Genomic DNA, 17,775 nt, shown 5'->3' on the forward strand with positions numbered 1-17,775 from the left:
CAAAACTGTGTATGTTATGCTTCACTTCCGGTCCCCAGTTTTATAGCCTTCTAGCGCAGGTTTATGATTTGCAACAAAACCAGAAACTGTAATGAAATAATTGGGTATACTGAAATGTAAATAACTGTTAAATTGTCACATACAAGAGTTACGGGTTGGGTCTGTGGGCACAGCCTACCTGCTCCCACATCCTTGGATAATGCCAATTTAACAACATCTCACGATGTCGAACCGTAGCAGTACAGCTCTCTGTCTTTCCTGCTGTCGGTTAATGTGTGTTAGTCCCATGCACCTGTTCAGTTTCAAAACAGGCAAGGGCTGCATTTGGGTAAAATCTACCACTTTGTGGACTAAAGGAGACCAATAGATTTCATCTTTATTTTTATACAGTGTTGGGAAATGAAGGTGCCTAGTCATGTGATGATGCTGTTGTGACTTCCAGTGAGAAGCGAACTATATTGCATTTAATGTGTGTCTTCTCCACTCAAGGAGGTTGTTTTCACTGGGAAACGTGGCTCCCTACCCCTCCATGTAGACTCTTTCCGCATTTAGACTGGTCTTGCTGCTTAAAAGGTGTGACGCTACTGTGCCTACCAGTCTTAGGTTTGGGTTACAAATGTCGCTTCTAACATTCATTCATGCCTGTAAGCCTGGGCCTTGGTTGTGCCTGTGCCAAGTGATGGCATCTGTTAAAGTAGTGGGTAAACTCAACATTCAGGCTTTTTGGTGGAGATTGTGGCAAGGTCCATATCAGATTAGCTGTGATAGGTGATACTGTCTGAAACATTTGTGTAACTCGCACTTTATCAGCTATATGCTAGCAGCAAGTGTCTACAACTCTGTTCTAACTTGTTTCTATTTACCTGAACAGTTTGTGTGAGACCTTTGATGATATCAAGGACGGAGCAATGGATGAAGTTGCCCACTATCAAACACTACTATTGTAACAACAAGAGACGGAACATGAGACAGAGAGAGAAGCGCTCTGAAGGTAGCGAGGAGCCGTCTGAAGGTGACGGGGAGCGCTCTGAAGGTGGAGAGGACCCGTCTCTCAGTGATAGTCGAGACTCTGAAGAGCGATCAAGGCCTGAAGATGGGTGGGGACTGAATGACACTGATCCACATGTTTCTGCAACCTTGAAGAAACATGCAGAAGAATACGGGACCTCTTCTGCCTCAGAGCGATCTAGGAGTGGGGGCTCACACAGTCTTCTTTCAGAGAGACGGAGGCAGGGACACACAGGAAATGTCCATTTCCTAGAGGCCTGGTCTGACGATGATCACCACAGCTCTGAGGACGAGGGTTCACCAACTCTTACAGTTCCACATCATGGAACTGAGGCTACGGCTCGTTTGGAAGAAAATGGCCACTTTAATAGAGTAATCATAATAAAAGAAGAGGAGCCGTCGGACTGGGAGACCGAAGACCTGGAGGGAAAGGAGCCCAGTGAAGAAGAGCAGAATTCGTCGTTCGGAGGCCACTGTGTTTCAGAAGAGAACGTAAGCACGGGCCTTCCTGTCTGTCGTTATCACAGGTTACACCAAGGACATGCTACCAGTGCCTCATTAGAAGGTGAGACTGATGCACTTACACTACAAGTGTTTGAGGTCTGGCCTAGAGACTACTTAAGTGGGTTTTTTTGTCAGACTCGTGTTTTGTGAAACATTTATAGTAAAAACTGTTTTCACAGAAAAAATACAAAGGTTAATGTAATTTTAGGCTTGCTTATGACTCCATAACATGCTATTAAAAACTCTTTTCAAATATACTGAAAAAAACACAGCCAAAGTGCAGTTATGGTCAGATTTGACAATGGCAATCTGTCTGGCTTGCAACTGAAAGTGTCTCTTGGGGCACTCGATACGTTGTCATGCGTGTACTCCGTCACTCATTTGTGCAGCCCACATCCATTCCAACAAAATGTCATTCCTTTTGGCACCACTGTGATACATTGCTTCTCAGCTGTTGGCTTCTCACCAATCTCATTAGTCTTGTTTCCTAGTCTGTGCATTTCATTTCTCCTCTTGTGAATGCCCCTCCCCAGTTTCTTCATCATCCTTATTAGAAACTGGGTTTCTGGTTGGCAGAGATAAGCACCCTGTCCAAGCAGGAGCCGCAATCCTAGTGAGGGTAAGTCAGATACACACAATCCACTAACCTGTGCTCACCCTGTAGTATCTTCACACAGAGAAGACCAGCTTAACTTAAGAGCCAATGTGTAAAGTACTCGTACAACACATCAGACAGTAACACAGTGAATTTTTTAAGGATTAAAATGTAGTGCTTAAAAATATAAAGCACCAACCGGGTATACCTGGTTGCACTAGACTGGGTTAAATCCAAAAGTTCAGGCCTATCACAGTAGAGCGTGAGTCAAATACAGTCACAGACAAGTCCAGCTGACATTTTATGAGCGGCAGTGCTTGCTGTGCAAAGAGACGGGTCTGCTGCGGCTTGTGCTGATTCTTTGGGCGAGCGTTGCGGTTCTGGTGCTAGTGGGCCCGTTCACATTTCTAAATAGCCCAATAGCTTGATTTTGGAAGCCAGAAACCACTTCCAAGGGTCCAGGACTGGAGAGGTGCCTCTTGGGGGTCAGGAGCTTGTTGAAGACTGGTCTAGGAGCAGTAGCAAGTGAGCTGGAAGTTTTTGGTGTTCCTGAGACTTCATAAAATAGGAGGCAAGCCCTTGGAGTCACCCCAGGTTCAACTAAGATGGGTCCAGTCTTTCCTCACCAGGGCAGCACAGCAGAAAAGCAGTTCTTCCAGAGCGGAAGTCCATAGTGGCAATCCTTGCAGTAGCACAACCGTCCTTCTTTCTGGCAAAGTTTGTCACATAGAGCAGTGCACTGAGTTGGTAGGGTCAGAGGTCCAGTGCTTATACCCATTTGTTCCTTTGAAGTGGGGTTGAATTCAAAGAAGGGTCTTTGCAGTGCACAGAGGTTGTTTCCTGCTGCCACGGCCCCTGGCTCACTACTTGAGGGTATGTAGTCCTCTGTTCGAGCAGGACATGGCCCATCAGGATGTTGATGGCCCACCAGTCACACCTAGGAGTCCTTTGTGTGTGGCTGTCTAGAGGGAATTCATCTGTCACCCCACCCCAGCTGTGTATTGGAGACAGGCTATAGGCACCCAGGGCTAAGAGCAGGAAAATGCCAACTTTCTAAAAGTGGCATTTTCAAAATGTGTAATAATAAATCGACTTTACCATTAAAGAGGATTTATTACTAAAATTCCATAGGTACTAAACATGACATGTCTATTCCTTCTCAATCAGGAATTACAACTTATTAAATATAATAAGGAGTTCTCAGTGTTAACCAATGATAGGGATAGGCCTCACAGTATTGAAATACAAATTTGGGAGTTTTTCACTACCAGGATATGTAAAATTTAAAAGTAAATGTCTTGCCTTTTAATTACATAGCCCTATGCCGTATGGGCTACCTAAGGCCTACCTTAGGGGTGACTTGTATGTAAGAAATGGGAAGTTTAATGCTTGGCAAGAGGTTTAAATGCCAAGTCGACATGGCAGTATAACGGCACACAGAGGCTCTGCAATGGCAGGCCTGAGACATGTTTAAGGGGCTACTTATGTGGGTAGCACAACAGTACTGCAGTCCATCTAGTAACATTTAATTTACAGGCCCTGTGCACATGTAGTGCACTTTACTAGGGACTTACAAGTAGATCAAATATGCCAATTGGATATGAACTAATGTTATCATGTTTTAAGGGAGAGAGCATATGCACTTTAGCACTGGCAGGCAGAACGTTGGGGGTGACTACCCGAAGGCTGTTGGGTTTAACAGCGCAGCTCTGGAAAACAAGTGTCAAGAATATATGCGCCTTCAAAATTAAGTTGTACAGCCCTGAATAATCATCAGCCTTGGTGCCCCTCACCCAGCCCTTCAGTGCCTTTCTGCCTTAGTCAAGAAAATCCACCCATGTTTGTGATGAGATTTTGTGTCTGACCCTGAATCTCTGCCTATATTTCCCAGGGGTCAGAATAAATTTGCTGACAAGAATGGCGTTCATTGCAATTAAATGTGTTTGTTCCTCCCCCCCCTCCTCCCCCCCCCCCCCCCCCCCCCACTGTTAAGAATGTGTCCCTCCCCACTGTTGGCATCTGCCTCCACAAGCTACCGTCCCAGGACTCCTCAGAAACCTTGTGCGCACCATTTATCTGTGTAATCCCCCCACCACACAACTGGGCACCATATCTTTTAGGATGCAAACCCTTACTTCACCAGTGGACACTGCAGGTATGCTGCCACCATTACTGCTGGACTCCACTTGCATGACTTGAATGTCCAGCTGCATGAGGGTCAGCTCATGGGTCATTCTCTTTTACTCCATGGGCAGCCTCTTTTCTTCTAGAGCTTGCTCCTTCTCCATTTTTAATTTGGCTAGCTCTAGTTCCAATTTCCTTTCCTCCCTCCTGTCCTCTAGTTCATCTGAGGACAGGTAATTGGATGACACACTGCTCCCTGGGTGTACTTCCAGTCCAGGGTGGATGTTCCTTCTTCTCAACAAGTTGCATATCAAGACCCCCTGGCAGGTCATGTTCCACATCCTCCTCATTTTTGCCTCCTCCTCCTCATTGTCTGGGTGGGTCTGGTGGTCCTCTGCCCATACCCTTTAAGCCTTCTAGAGCTCTGCCTTCTTAGAGCTCTCTTTAGCAAGAAGCCTCCTCTCCTGGCACAATTCTTTGAGATGGGCCACTGTGTAGCTCTGTGGGTTGGCCAGCTCAAACTCCATCTTGGCAGATGAGGTCACAGACACACCAGGACAAAATGGGAATAGAGAAACTTTGGAAGAATCAAAGGTATCAGTCAGGGAGAATTGATTTGCATGGGTCTATATATGGAGTGGTAGTGTACAGCAGCTCGCTGTGTGTCACTGCACAAACACAAGTCCTATCCAACCCCTGCACTAAGGCTAAAACTTGGGTTTCTGGTTGGCAGGAATATGCACCCTGTCCAAGCAGGAACCAATGTCCTAGAGAGGGTAAGCCACACCAGGTTAGAAAAATAAATTCTATTTTTATGAACAAAACGACCAAAACAAGAATAATCCAATAAGTAGAAGTCTAGCTATGAATTTTTAAAGGTCGGGTCAAATCCAAACGTTCAGGCGGGCCATGATGGAGCAAGGATTTGATACAGCGCCAGACAAATCCAGCTGAAGTTTTATCTTCTCAAGAATTGAGCCAAGAGTCCTGTTTGCTGGGTGAGCAGGTTTGGATTAGCGGCCTTCTTTGCCTGTTGCTTTTGACTGTTGTCTAAGTTGGATAGTATTCATGTGCCCTTCCCTCTAAAGACCTATTGTTGTTTTGACACACTTGCGTTATTTAGCAATCACTAGACTGCCGCTCTGTGAGTGTAGAGTCTTGCTTGCAATCCAGCCTCTAACTATGTGCCCAAATCAAAAGCAACACCAGAACAATAGGACTTTAGAGGGCAGGGGGCATGTAACCACTAATCGCAGAGAGACTGCTGGCCTAAAGCTGCTCGCTCTGGGAACTGTTAAAGCTAGTGGATAGCACCTGTTTGTTGCCAAAAAAGTGAAAAATAAAAATGAAAAACAACTTTTCTATTCTTCTAGAAGCCAAAAAAACATTATTTTTGATGCTGGTTATTTAATTAGACACAAACACACAAAAACCTTGTGATTAGCTTTGTAGTCCGAAATATTGATATGCAGGCATTGGGTGTGCAAGGAGCTTTGTGCGTTTAGCTTACGAGAATCTCATTTTACACCTTTAGCAAATAATAAACACATGATTGTTTATTTTGCAGATTCGTGTTCCTTAAAATTGGAATTGACTTTTAGTCTGTTTCAACCAACAGAAGCTGGGCCCAGTTGCACAAAGAAAAAGAATCATGAACTCTGCAGTGAACAGTTCGATTCCTTGGAAATTGAGAAGATTATCTGGTGGCCAGAGGAAGGAAAAGCCAGTCTGGGGCATAACAAAGCTCAAAGGAAGCAGCGGTACCCCACAAGACACAAAGTGGCCCTGTCCATTGCGTATGACGAAGTATGCAAGGTGGCACCTTCTTCTGGACAGTCGCAGCTGTGCACCTGCTCTGAATGTGGCAAAATCTCCATTCAAACTGCATCCCGGCTCCACCGCCCCAGAGGCTACACAGAAGCCCGTCCGTTCAAGTGTAAGGACTGTGTGAGGAGTTCTCGTAAGCCGCCTCTCACCGCCAGACCCAGGCGGGTTCTGGCAGGAGAGAAACCTTTCAAGTGCAATGAGTGTGGAAAGTACTTCAGCCATCTGTCAGTCCTAAACAAACATCGGCGGATGCATACGGGAGAAAAGCCGTTCACATGTCCTGAGTGTGGGAAATCTTTCAGCCAGTCTTCCACGCTCTCTGCACATCAGCGGATACACACAGGGGAGAAGCATTACAGGTGTAGCGAATGCAGTAAAAGCTTCAACCGCTCATCAACCCTGAATGCCCATTACAGAATACACACTGGCGAAAAGCGCTACACGTGTGGGATCTGTGGCAAGAATTTCAGCCAGTCCTCTACTCTGGTGAAACACAAGCGAATCCACACAGGAGAGAAACCCTATGTGTGTGGAGTATGTGGCAAGCGCTTCAGCCAGACGTCCTCTCTGAACACACACAGCAGGTTACATACTGGGGAGAAGCCGTACCTTTGTAATGTGTGTGGGGAGAGTTTTAGCCGCTCGTCGTATCTGGCTGAACACCAGCAGCTACACACTGGGCAAAAACTGTTTGTGTGTGATGAGTGCGGGAGAAGCTTCAGCAGGTCATCAAATTTGGTCAGACATCAGCAGGTACACAGAACCCAGAACTCCTATGCTTGTAGTGTATGTGAGAGAAAGTTCAGCCGGCCATCAAATTTGGTAAAACATGAGCGAATGCACGTCCTGGAAGGAAGAAGCGAGCCATGTGATGTTAATCTATCGGGCAGTGAAGACCAGGATGTGAAAACTGCTGATCCACAGTGAGTGAAAAGAAAGCCAAAGAGTCATTGTGTGTCCGAAGCTGCTGCTGGCGGATGCTTTATTTCAAGCATTGGTGGATCATCAAGTTACCTCAGTCAAGGGGACACTCTGACACCCCCTTGCTTTCTCATATTACAGTTGTAGAGTCTGAAGGTCGTGGCCATCTAGATAGAGCTGTGAGACCAGGTTCCAAAACCCCCACTGATGACAGTGGGTGTAAAGCATCAGGAAATGTAGGCAGAGTGAAGTGTTGTACCTTGCAACGTTTATTAAGTGTGAGGAACCTTGTCTCACAGCTGCAAAACCACATGCCTTTCAACCACAACCTTTCCTGAACACACAGGTCGGTGTGTGGAAAAACCTTTCCACATCCAATTGGAGACAAAGCAGTGGGGCCCGGTGATGATGTCAACTCTTGGGCAGGAAGTGAGGCCTGTCATGATGTCAAATGTTGGGCTGCAGTTGAGGCCTGTGATGATGTCGCTTGTTGGGCAGGAAGTGACACGCTATGCAGGACAGGGAGTTTAGCCGCGGAATTGGTTTAATCTGCTGTGTGCCTCATCTTAGAAGAAAACAAGTCTGTCCCAAAAATTCAGGCAATGCCAGCTAGAGTGCATATTCATCTTTGGGGGCTTTCCAGGGCTATAAACTCCCAAAGTACATTTCATCCCCATCCTTTTCACCAGTTGCTGATCTCATTTCCTTGTGAACACTGTCAGACATGAAAATACTTAGGAATGTCACTCTATGGAAAGTGTAGTAAGGGGTTTGGATTCGAGAAATTGGCCTAATACCTCTGAAATAACACCTTTTAACTAAAGAGAGGAATAGTGTTGGCATCAGGGTACTGGTGGAGGTATCTCTGTTGTGTATACATATGTGTGTGTGTGTGTGTAGTCAGTGACACGCATGATCGAAGGTTGATAGTCCATTTCATCAGGCCATCTTCAGAAACATCTTTGCTCTGGTCATCCCATCTGTTCTCCCCAAGGTTTTTTCACAGAAGTTGGAAGGAGAGAGTTCTGCACATAGGAATAATATTACTCTAGAAAGAACTCTATTACGTTTTCTCCCAGCAAAACCATGTTCACTATCGCTTGTCCACTATCCCCTCCGAATCGTCTGTGTAGACACCATGTATGTGACAGTGCCGCTATGCTGGCCCTGAGGACATGTTCGAAGGAAAATGAAGGACAGAAGGTTTGTGCTTCCTGTGTGCTCCACTCCTGTCAGTTATGAATTCTGAGCACCCCCATTATGGTGAAGAATGGATGCTTGGGGGGAGGTGGGGGTCAAAGACCTGGTACCTGAAGCATGTAATGGACACTAATGTGTAAATGTTACCAAAGAGAGTTTCCAATGGTACAACTGTAATTAGAAATGGTATGCATGGAGCCCACCCAAACTTAAAAGTACTGTCCAGCAGTGCTGCTAGGAAGTCTCTTCCCCCTCAATGTACTGGTACTTTCCTCTAATACGCACGGGTGTGGTAAGTACCAAACTCCCTTTGTATGTCCACTGCCCTGTTGAGAGCTGGTTGAAGTGGGGTTTGCATGTGCACTCCCCTGTTGAGAGCTGGTTGAAGTGGGGTTTGCATGTGCACTCCCCTGTTGGGAGCTGGGTGAAGTGGGGTATGCATGTGCACTGCCCCCTTGAGAGCTGGTTGAAGTGGGGTTTGCATGTGCACTCCCCTGTTGAGAGCTGTTTGAAGTGGGGTATGCATGTGCACTCTCCTGTTGAGAGCTGTTTGAAGTGGGGTATGCATGTGCCCTGTCCCGTTGAGAGCTGGTTGAAGTGGGGTATGCATGTGCACTGCCCCATTGAGAGCTGGTTGAAGTGAGGTATGCCTGTGGCCTGGTCTGTTGAGAGCTGGTTGAAGTGGGGTATGAATGTACACTGCCCCATTGAGAGCTGGTTGAAGTGAGGTATGCCTGTGGCCTGGTCTGTTGAGAGCTGGTTGAAGTGGGGTATGCCTGTGGCCTGGTCTGTTGAGAGCTGGTTGAATTGGGGTATGTATGTGCAGTGCCCTGTTGAGATCTGATGGAAGTGGGGTATGCATGTGCACTGCCGTGTCAAGAGGTGGTTGAAGTGGAGTTTGCATGTGCACCTTCCTGTTGAGAGCTGTTTGAAGTGGGGTATGCATGTGCACTGTCCCGTTGAGAGCTGGTTGAAGTAGGGTATGCATGTGCACTGCCCTTTTGAGAGCTGGTTGAAGTGGGGTAGGCATGTGCACTGTCCCCTAGGGAGCTGGTTGAAGTGGGGTATGCTTGTGCCGTGTCCTGTGGGGAGCTGTGTGAAGTGGGGTATGCATGTGCCTTGTCCTGTTGGGAGCTGTGTGAAGTGGGGTATGCATGTGCACTCCCCTGTTGAGAGCTGGTTGAAGTGGGGTATGCATGTGCACTGTCCCGTTGAGAGCTGGTTGAAGTGGGGTATGCATGTGCACTGCCCTCTTGAGAGCTGGTTAAAGTAGGGTATGTATGTGCACTCCCTTGTTGACAGCTGGTTGAAGAAGGGTATGCATGTGCACTCCCCTGTTAAGGGCTCTTTGAAGTGGGGTATGCATGTGCACTCCCCTGTTGAGAGCTAGTTGAAGTGGGGTATGCATGTGCACTGTCCCGTTGAGGGCTGGTTGATGTGGGGTGTGCATGTGCCCTGTCCTGTTGAGAGCTGTTTGAAGTGGGGTATGCATGTGCCCTGTCCTGTTGAGAGTGGGTTGAAGTGGGGTATGCATGTGCACCGCCCTGTTGAGAGCTGGTTGAAGTAGGGTATGCATGTGCCCTGTCCTGTTGAGAGTGGGTTGAAGTGGGGTATGCATGTGCCCTGTCCTGTTGAGAGCTGGGTGAAGTGGGGTATGCATGTGCCCTGTCCTGTTGAGAGTGGGTTGAAGTGGGGTTTGCATGTGCACTCCCCTGTTGAGAGCTGGCTGAAGTGAGGTATGCATGTGCACTGTCCCCTTGAGAGCTGGTTGAAGTGGGGTATACATGTGCACTCCCCTGTTGAGAGCTGTTTGAAGTGGGGTTTGCATGTGCCCTGTCCTGTTGAGAGCTGTTTGAAGTGGGGTATACATGTGCATTCCCCTGTTGAGAGCTGTTTGAAGTGGGGTATGCATGTGCCCTGTCCTGTTGAGAGTGGGTTGAAGTGGGGTATGCATGTGCCCTGTCCTGTTGAGAGTGGGTTGAAGTGGGGTATGCATGTGCCCTGTCCTGTTGAGAGCTGTTTGAAGTGGGGTTTGCATGTGCCCTGTCCTGTTGAGAGCTGTTTGAAGTGGGGTATACATGTGCATTCCCCTGTTGAGAGCTGTTTGAAGTGGGGTATGCATGTGCCCTGTCCTGTTGAGAGCTGTTTGAAGTGGGGTATGCATGTGCCCTGTCCTGTTGAGAGCTGTTTGAAGTGGGGTATACATGTGCATTCCCCTGTTGAGAGCTGTTTGAAGTGGGGTTTGCATGTGCCCTGTCCTGTTGAGAGTGGGTTGAAGTGGGGTATGCATGTGCCCTGTCCTGTTGAGAGCTGTTTGAAGTGGGGTATGCATGTGCCCTGTCCTGTTGAGAGCTGGGTGAAGTGGGGTATGCATGTGCCCTGTCCTGTTGAGAGCTGTTTGAAGTGGGGTATGCATGTGCCCTGTCCTGTTGAGAGCTGTTTGAAGTGGGGTATGCATGTGCCCTGTCCTGTTGAGAGCTGTTTGAAGTGGGGTATGCATGTGCCCTGTCCTGTTGAGAGTGGGTTGAAGTGGGGTATGCATGTGCCCTGTCCTGTTGAGAGTGGGTTGAAGTGGGGTATGCATGTGCCCTGTCCTGTTGAGAGTGGGTTGAAGTGGGGTATGCATGTGCATTCCCCTGTTGAGAGCTGTTTGAAGTGGGGTATGCATGTGCCCTGTCCTTTTGATAGCTGTTTGAAGTGGGGTATGCATGTGCCCTGTCCTGTTGAGAGCTGTTTGAAGTGGGGTATGCATGTGCCCTGTCCTGTTGAGAGTGGGTTGAAGTGGGGTATGCATGTGCATTCCCCTGTTGAGAGCTGTTTGAAGTGGGGTATGCATGTGCCCTGTCCTTTTGATAGCTGTTTGAAGTGGGGTATGCATGTGCCCTGTCCTGTTGAGAGCTGTTTGAAGTGGGGTATGCATGTGCCCTGTCCTGTTGAGAGTGGGTTGAAGTGGGGTATGCATGTGCCCTGTCCTGTTGAGAGCTGGGTGAAGTGGGGTATGCATGTGCATTCCCCTGTTGAGAGCTGTTTGAAGTGGGGTATGCATGTGCCCTGTCCTGTTGAGAGTGGGTTGAAGTGGGGTATGCATGTGCCCTGTCCTGTTGAGAGCTGTTTGAAGTGGGGTATGCATGTGCCCTGTCCTGTTGAGAGTGGGTTGAAGTGGGGTATGCATGTGCCCTGTCCTGTTGAGAGCTGTTTGAATTGGGGTATGCATGTGCCCTGTCCTGTTGAGAGTGGGTTGAAGTGGGGTATGCATGTGCTCTGTCCTGTTGAGAGCTGTTTGAAGTGGGGTATGCATGTGCCCTGTCCTGTTGAGAGTGGGTTGAAGTGGGGTATGCATGTGCCCTGTCCTGTTGAGAGCTGTTTGAAGTGGGGTATGCATGTGCCCTGTCCTGTTGAGAGTGGGTTGAAGTGGGGTATGCATGTGCATTCCCCTGTTGAGAGCTGTTTGAAGTGGGGTATGCATGTGTCCTGTCCTTTTGATAGCTGTTTGAAGTGGGGTATGCATGTGCCCTGTCCTGTTGAGAGCTGTTTGAAGTGGGGTATGCATGTGCCCTGTCCTGTTGAGAGTGGGTTGAAGTGGGGTATGCATGTGCCCTGTCCTGTTGAGAGCTGGGTGAAGTGGGGTATGCATGTGCATTCCCCTGTTGAGAGCTGTTTGAAGTGGGGTATGCATGTGCCCTGTCCTGTTGAGAGTGGGTTGAAGTGGGGTATGCATGTGCCCTGTCCTGTTGAGAGCTGTTTGAAGTGGGGTATGCATGTGCACTCCCCTGTTGAGAGTGGGTTGAAGTGGAGTTTGCATGTGCACCTTCCTGTTGAGAGCTGTTTGAAGTGGGGTATGCATGTGCACTCCCCTGTTGAGAGCTGTGTGAAGTGGTGGTATGCATGTGCCCTGTCCTGTTAAGGGGTGTTTGAAGTACGGTATGCATGTGCCTTGTCCTGTTGAGAGCTGTGTGAAGTGGTGTATGCATGTGCACTCCCCTGTTGAGAGCTGTGTGAAGTGGTGGTATGCATGTGCCCTGTCCTGTTAAGGGCTGTTTGAAGTACGGTATGCATGTGCCTTGTCCTGTTGAGAGCTGTGTGAAGTGGTGGTATGCATGTGCCCTGTCCTGTTAAGGGCTGTTTGAAGTACGGTATGCATGTGCCTTGTCCTGTTGAGAGCTGTGTGAAGTGGTGGTATGCATGTGCCCTGTCCTGTTAAGGGCTGTTTGAAGTACGGTATGCATGTGCCCTGTCCTGTTGAGAGCTGGCTGAAGTGGGGATCACTACCAGCAGTTATGCTGTATCTTACAGAAAGCTGTGCAATGTGTGGAACTCCACAGACTCATTCAGTCTGTTGCCCTTTTCCCTCCCTCCCCTATGTACTGTTTTACTTTTCTGCACCTCCTCCCATCCTTCTGTTCTGGATAGGGTGGGAAACCTGTCGCGCAAGCATTAGACCAATCATCAACAGAGGAATGACTGGCAGGTCAGGGTCCCACCACCCAACAAACAAAACTCCCTTAGTGATTTTCTCTTCCCCCTCTTTCCAGGTTTTCTTATTCCTGCACGTTCCTTGGTTTCATCTCCAGGGACCCGGCCCTCTGCTGAGGGTCCAGCGTATGAAGAGCGAGGGCCCGAGCACTGTTTTACATTCTGTACATCTGCCTTATGGTTTATGCCGTAGTGTGGATTTCATGCCTAGTTATTACGTAAGCACAACGAGGACATGAGGCGTTGAATCCGCACAGAGACATCGCATTGAGCAGGCAATGGGGCGGTAGCAGTTCTTTTCTGCTGTGAAATAATTGCATCATAAAGTCTACAAGGCAGTAACCGTTTGGTTAACTCCACAATGGTAAAAGCAATTGGAAATGACCTTTGAACTGTAGCACCAAAAGGGCAAATGAATGTATATACAGCATGCATGTGAAAATAAATATATATTTATATAATCGTGTGTGGTGTCGTATTGAGACTTGCATGCAGTGAAGAAGCCAGTGTCTAGGAGAGTGTCCTACAGAGTCCACCCTCAGTCAGGTCTTCTCTGGCTCTTCCGTGGCCCCTCAGCCTCCTTCGCATAGATACTGCAGTGCCTAACTGGCCAGTCACCTGCTGCTTCACCGGTGATGTGTACCACTGAGCAGCCTTCCTGTCTCTGACTCGCCACTGTCTTTTCTCAGTCTCTTCTGTCACAGCCCTGTGTTCCCACCGGAGATGTGTACCACTGTCCATCCTTCCCCCATCTAAGCACTCCACTGTCCTTTTGCAGCCTCTCCTGTCACAGTCACCTGCTGCCCCCACCGAAAACGTGTAGCTCGGTCCAGCCTTTCCATCTCCACTGTCCTTTCCCGTCTCTCCTTTCCCAGACGTCTGCTACTCCCACCAGAGATGTGTAGCACTGTCCAGCCTTCCCATCTCCACTGTCCTTTCCCGTCTCTCCTGTCCCAGTCGTCTGTTACTCCCACCAGAGATGTGTAGCACTGTCCAGCATTCCTGTCTCCACTGTCCTTTTCCAGCCTCTCCTGTCACAGTCACCTGCTGCCCCCACCGGAAATGTGTAGCTCTGTCCAGCCTTTCCATCTCCACTGTCCTTTCCCGTCTCTCCTGTCCCAGTCGTCTGTTACTCCCACCAGAGATGTGTAGCACTGTCCAGCATTCCTGTCTCCACTGTCCTTTTCCAGCCTCTCCTGTCACAGTCACCTGCTGCCCCCACCGGAAATGTGTAGCTCTGTCCAGCCTTTCCATCTCCACTGTCCTTTCCCATCTCTCCTGTCCCAGACGTCTGCTACTCCCACCAGAGATGCGTAGCACTGTCCAGCCTTCCTGTCTCAACTGTCCTTTCCCAGTCTTTCCTCCCACAGTCACCTGCTACTCCCACCAGAGATGTGTAGCACTGTCCAGCCTTCCCGTCTCCACTGTCCTTTCCCGTCTCTCCTGTCCCAGACGTCTGCTACTCCCACCAGAGATGTGTAGCACTGTCCAGCCTTCCTGTCTCAACTGTCCTTTCCCAGTCTTTCCTTCCACAGTCACCTGCTACTCCCACCAGAGATGTGTAGCACTGTCCAGCCTTCCCGTCTCCACTGTCCTTTCCCGTCTCTCCTGTCCCAGTCATCTGTTACTCCCACCAGAGATGTGTAGCACTGTCCAGCATTCCTGTCTCTAAGCTCTCCACTGCCCTTTCCCAGCCTCTACTTTCACAGTCACCTGCTGCCCCCACCTGAGATGGGCAGCACTGTCTAGCCTTTCCATCTCCACTGTCCTTTCCCAATCTTTCCTCCCACAGCCACCTGCTACTCCCACCAGAGATGTGTAGCACTGTCCAGCCTTCCTGTCTCTAAGCTCTCCACTGCTCTTTCCCGGTCTCTCCTGTCCCAGTCGTCTGTTACTCCCACCAGAGATGTGTACCACTGTCCAGCCTTCCAGTCTCCACTGTCCTTTCCCAGTCTCTCCTGTCACAGTCACCTGCTACTCCCACCAGAGATGTGTAGCACTGTCCAGCCTTCCTGTCTCTAAGCTCTCCACTGCTCTTTCCCAGTCTCTCCTCTCACCCACACTTTTGCGTGCTGGGGAGGTCAGCAGCCATCGCCTATTAAATGGCATACCATTTTCTTATGATTCATGCCACTTGTTTACCATGTTGTAGGAAGTTGGCTCTGTATACACTATCTCAATTTAAGAGATAGTGCGCACAGAGTCCAAGGGTTCCCCTTAGAGGTAAGATAGTGTCAAAAGTAGTTAATTCTAATGCTCAATTTTGTGGTAGTGCGGTCGAGCAGTAGTCTTATCAGGTGGTAGTGTTAAGCATTTGTTGTACACACACAGGCAATATATGAGGAACACACACTCAAAAACAATTCCAGGCCAATAGGTTTTTATATAGAAAAATATATTTTCTTAGTTTATTTTAAGAACCACAGGTTCAAGATTTGCAGTAAACACTTTAAATGCAAGGTACTTCACTTAGATAACTTGAACTTTGAATAAACGCAATATCATATACAGTCTTTGTGAAAATGGCAATAAGCTATGGACACAGTGCAAAAATCAACAGTTCCTGGGGGAGGTAAGTAAAGGTTAGTTTGTGAGGTAAGTAAAACACTTACAAGTCTCAGTTCTGGGGCATAGGCAGCCCACAGTTGGGGATTCAAGGCAACCCCAAAGTTACCACACTAGCAGCTCAGGGCCGGTCAGGTGCAGAGATCAGAGAGGTGCCCAAAACACATAGGTGCCTATGGAGAACAGGGGTGCTCCAGTTCCAGTCTGCCAGCAGGTAAGTACCTGCGTCCTCGGGGGGCAGACCATGGGGGTTTTGTAGAGCACTGGGGGGGACACAAGTAGGCACACAAAACTCACCCTCAGCGGCACAGGGGTGGCTGGGTGCAGTGTGCAAAGCAGGCGTCTGGTTTTGTATTGGTTTCAATGGAAGGACCTGGGGGGTCACTCTAGCATTGCAGGCAGGCACAGGCGGGGCTTCTCAGGACAGCCACCACCTGGGCTAGGCAGAGGGTCACCTGGGGGGTCACTCCTGTGCTGAGGTTCGGTTCCTTCAGGTCCTGGGGGTTGCGGGTGCAGTGCTGGTTCCAGGCGTCGGGTCCTTTGTTACAGGCAGTCGGTCAGGCGTCGCTGTGGAGGTTCAGGGGGGTTGTCTCTGGCTACTCACAGGCTTGCAGTCACCGGGGAGTCCTCCCTGTGGTGTTTGATCTCTGGATCTCGAGCCGGGAGCGTCGGGTGCAGAGTGTGAAGTCTCATGCTTCTGGCAGGAAATGTGCAGTCTTGGAAAGTTGCTTCTTTGTTGCAAAGAAGTTGTTGGTTTTGAGCAGGGCCGCTGCTCACAGGAGTTACTTGGTCGTTTAGTCCAGGGCAGTCTTCTGAGGCTCCAGAGGTCGCTGGTCCCTGTCGGATGCGTCGCTGGTTGCAGGTGTTAGAATCAGAAGACAGGCCAAGCAGTTGTCATCTTCCTCCTTCTCTGCAGGCTTGTAGGTCAGCAGTCCTTGTTTCTTCAGGTTGCAGGAATCTAGTTTTCTAGGTTCTGGGGTGCCCCTAAATACTAATTTAGGGGTGTGTTTAGGTCTGGGAGGGCAGTAGCCAATGGCTACTGTCCTTGAGGGTGGCTACACCCTCTTTGTGCCTCCTCCCTGAGAGGAGGGGGGGGGGGGGAACATCCCTAATCCTATTGGGGGAATCCTCCGAACTCAAGATGGAGGATTTCTAAAGGCAGGGGTCACTTCAGCTCAGGACACCTTAGGGGCAATCGTGACTGGTGGGTCACTCCTCCTTGTTTTTCTCATTATCTCCCCTGGACTTGCCGCCAAAAGTGGGGGCTGTGTCCAGGGGGCGGGCATTTCCACTAGCTGGAGTGCCCTGGGGTATTGTAACATGAAGCTTGAGGCTCACTGCTAGGTGTTGCAGTTCCTGCGGGGGGAGGTGTTAAGCATCTCCACCCTGTGCAGGCTTTGTTTCTGGCCTCAGAGAGCACAAAGGCTCTCACCCCAGGGGGTCAGAAACTTGTCTCTCAGCAGCAGGCTGGCACAGACCAGTCAGTCCTGCACTGAAGGCTTGGGTAAAATACAGGGGGCATCTCTAAGATGCCCTCTGTGTGCATTTTTTAATAAATCCAACACTGGCATCAGTGTGGGTTTATTATTCTGAGAAGTTTGATACCAAACTTCCCGGTATTCAGTGTAGCCATTATGGAGCTGTGGAGTTCGTTTTTGACAAACTCTCAGACCATATACTTAATATGGCCACACTGTACTTACAATGTCTAAGAATAGACTTAGGCACTGTAGGGGCATATTGCTCATGCAGCTAGGCCCTCACCTGTGGTATAGTGCACCCTGCCTTTGGGCTGTAAGGCCTCCTAGAGGGGTGACTTACCTATGCCACAAGCAGTATTTTGTAGGCATGGCATCCTGAGGGGGATGCCATGTCGACTCTGCCTTTTTCTCCCCACCAACACACACAATCTACAATGGCAGTGTGCATGTGTTAGGTGAGGGGTTCCTTAGGGTGGCACAACATATGCTGCAGCCCTTAGGAACCTTCCCTGGTCACAGGGCCCTTGATACCACTGGTACCTTTTACAACGGACTTATCTGTGTGCCAGGGTTGTGCCAATTGTGGAAACAATGGTACATTTTGGGTGAAAGAACACTGGTGCTGGGGCCTGGTTAACAGGGTCCCAGCACACTTCTCAGTCAAGTCAGCATCAGTATCAGGCAAAAAGTGGGGGGTAACTGCAATAGGGAGCCATTTTCCAACACGTCAGGAGCGAAATTGGGAGAATTTTTCAGACGATTTGGCTAATGCCTTGCTCAGTTGCTTCTAATTGAGAAAATTGAAGCATTTTCATTATTGCATTTCCATGTCTCACACTATCAGAACCCCGTTCAGAGGACCACGGAGCGCTGGCAGGCCACTGTGTCCCAACTGTTGTGGCTGAGGCCTTTTACTCCTGATGTCTGGAAACCGACCTATAATGGATCCCACGTAGCGGGGCCAAGTACTCCTTCTGTACTCACAGTGGTAGCTGTGGACAAACAGTCAAAGGCTCCCTTAGGTGGCGGGGTGGGGGGTGGCAGTGTAGATACAGGTTAGTGAACACAGCTTATAAC

The 17,775-nt window shown here is 49.1% G+C and overlaps 1 protein-coding gene across 1 annotated transcript in view; it reads left to right on the forward strand.

The window, feature by feature from the left end:
- LOC138291575 (uncharacterized) overlaps positions 1 to 17,775 on the forward strand; it is a 649,831-nt gene that overhangs the window by 27,122 nt on the left and 604,934 nt on the right. Inside the window, exons 3-4 of the mRNA XM_069230320.1 lie at positions 872 to 1,573; positions 5,799 to 6,984. Coding sequence (XP_069086421.1) covers positions 889 to 1,573; positions 5,799 to 6,984 — 1,871 coding nt within the window. The 5' untranslated portion in view covers positions 872 to 888. The remainder of the gene's footprint in view (positions 1 to 871; positions 1,574 to 5,798; positions 6,985 to 17,775) is intronic.

Source organism: Pleurodeles waltl, chromosome 1_1 (assembly GCF_031143425.1).
Source record: "Pleurodeles waltl isolate 20211129_DDA chromosome 1_1, aPleWal1.hap1.20221129, whole genome shotgun sequence".
Classification (NCBI taxonomy): Eukaryota; Metazoa; Chordata; class Amphibia; order Caudata; family Salamandridae; genus Pleurodeles; species Pleurodeles waltl.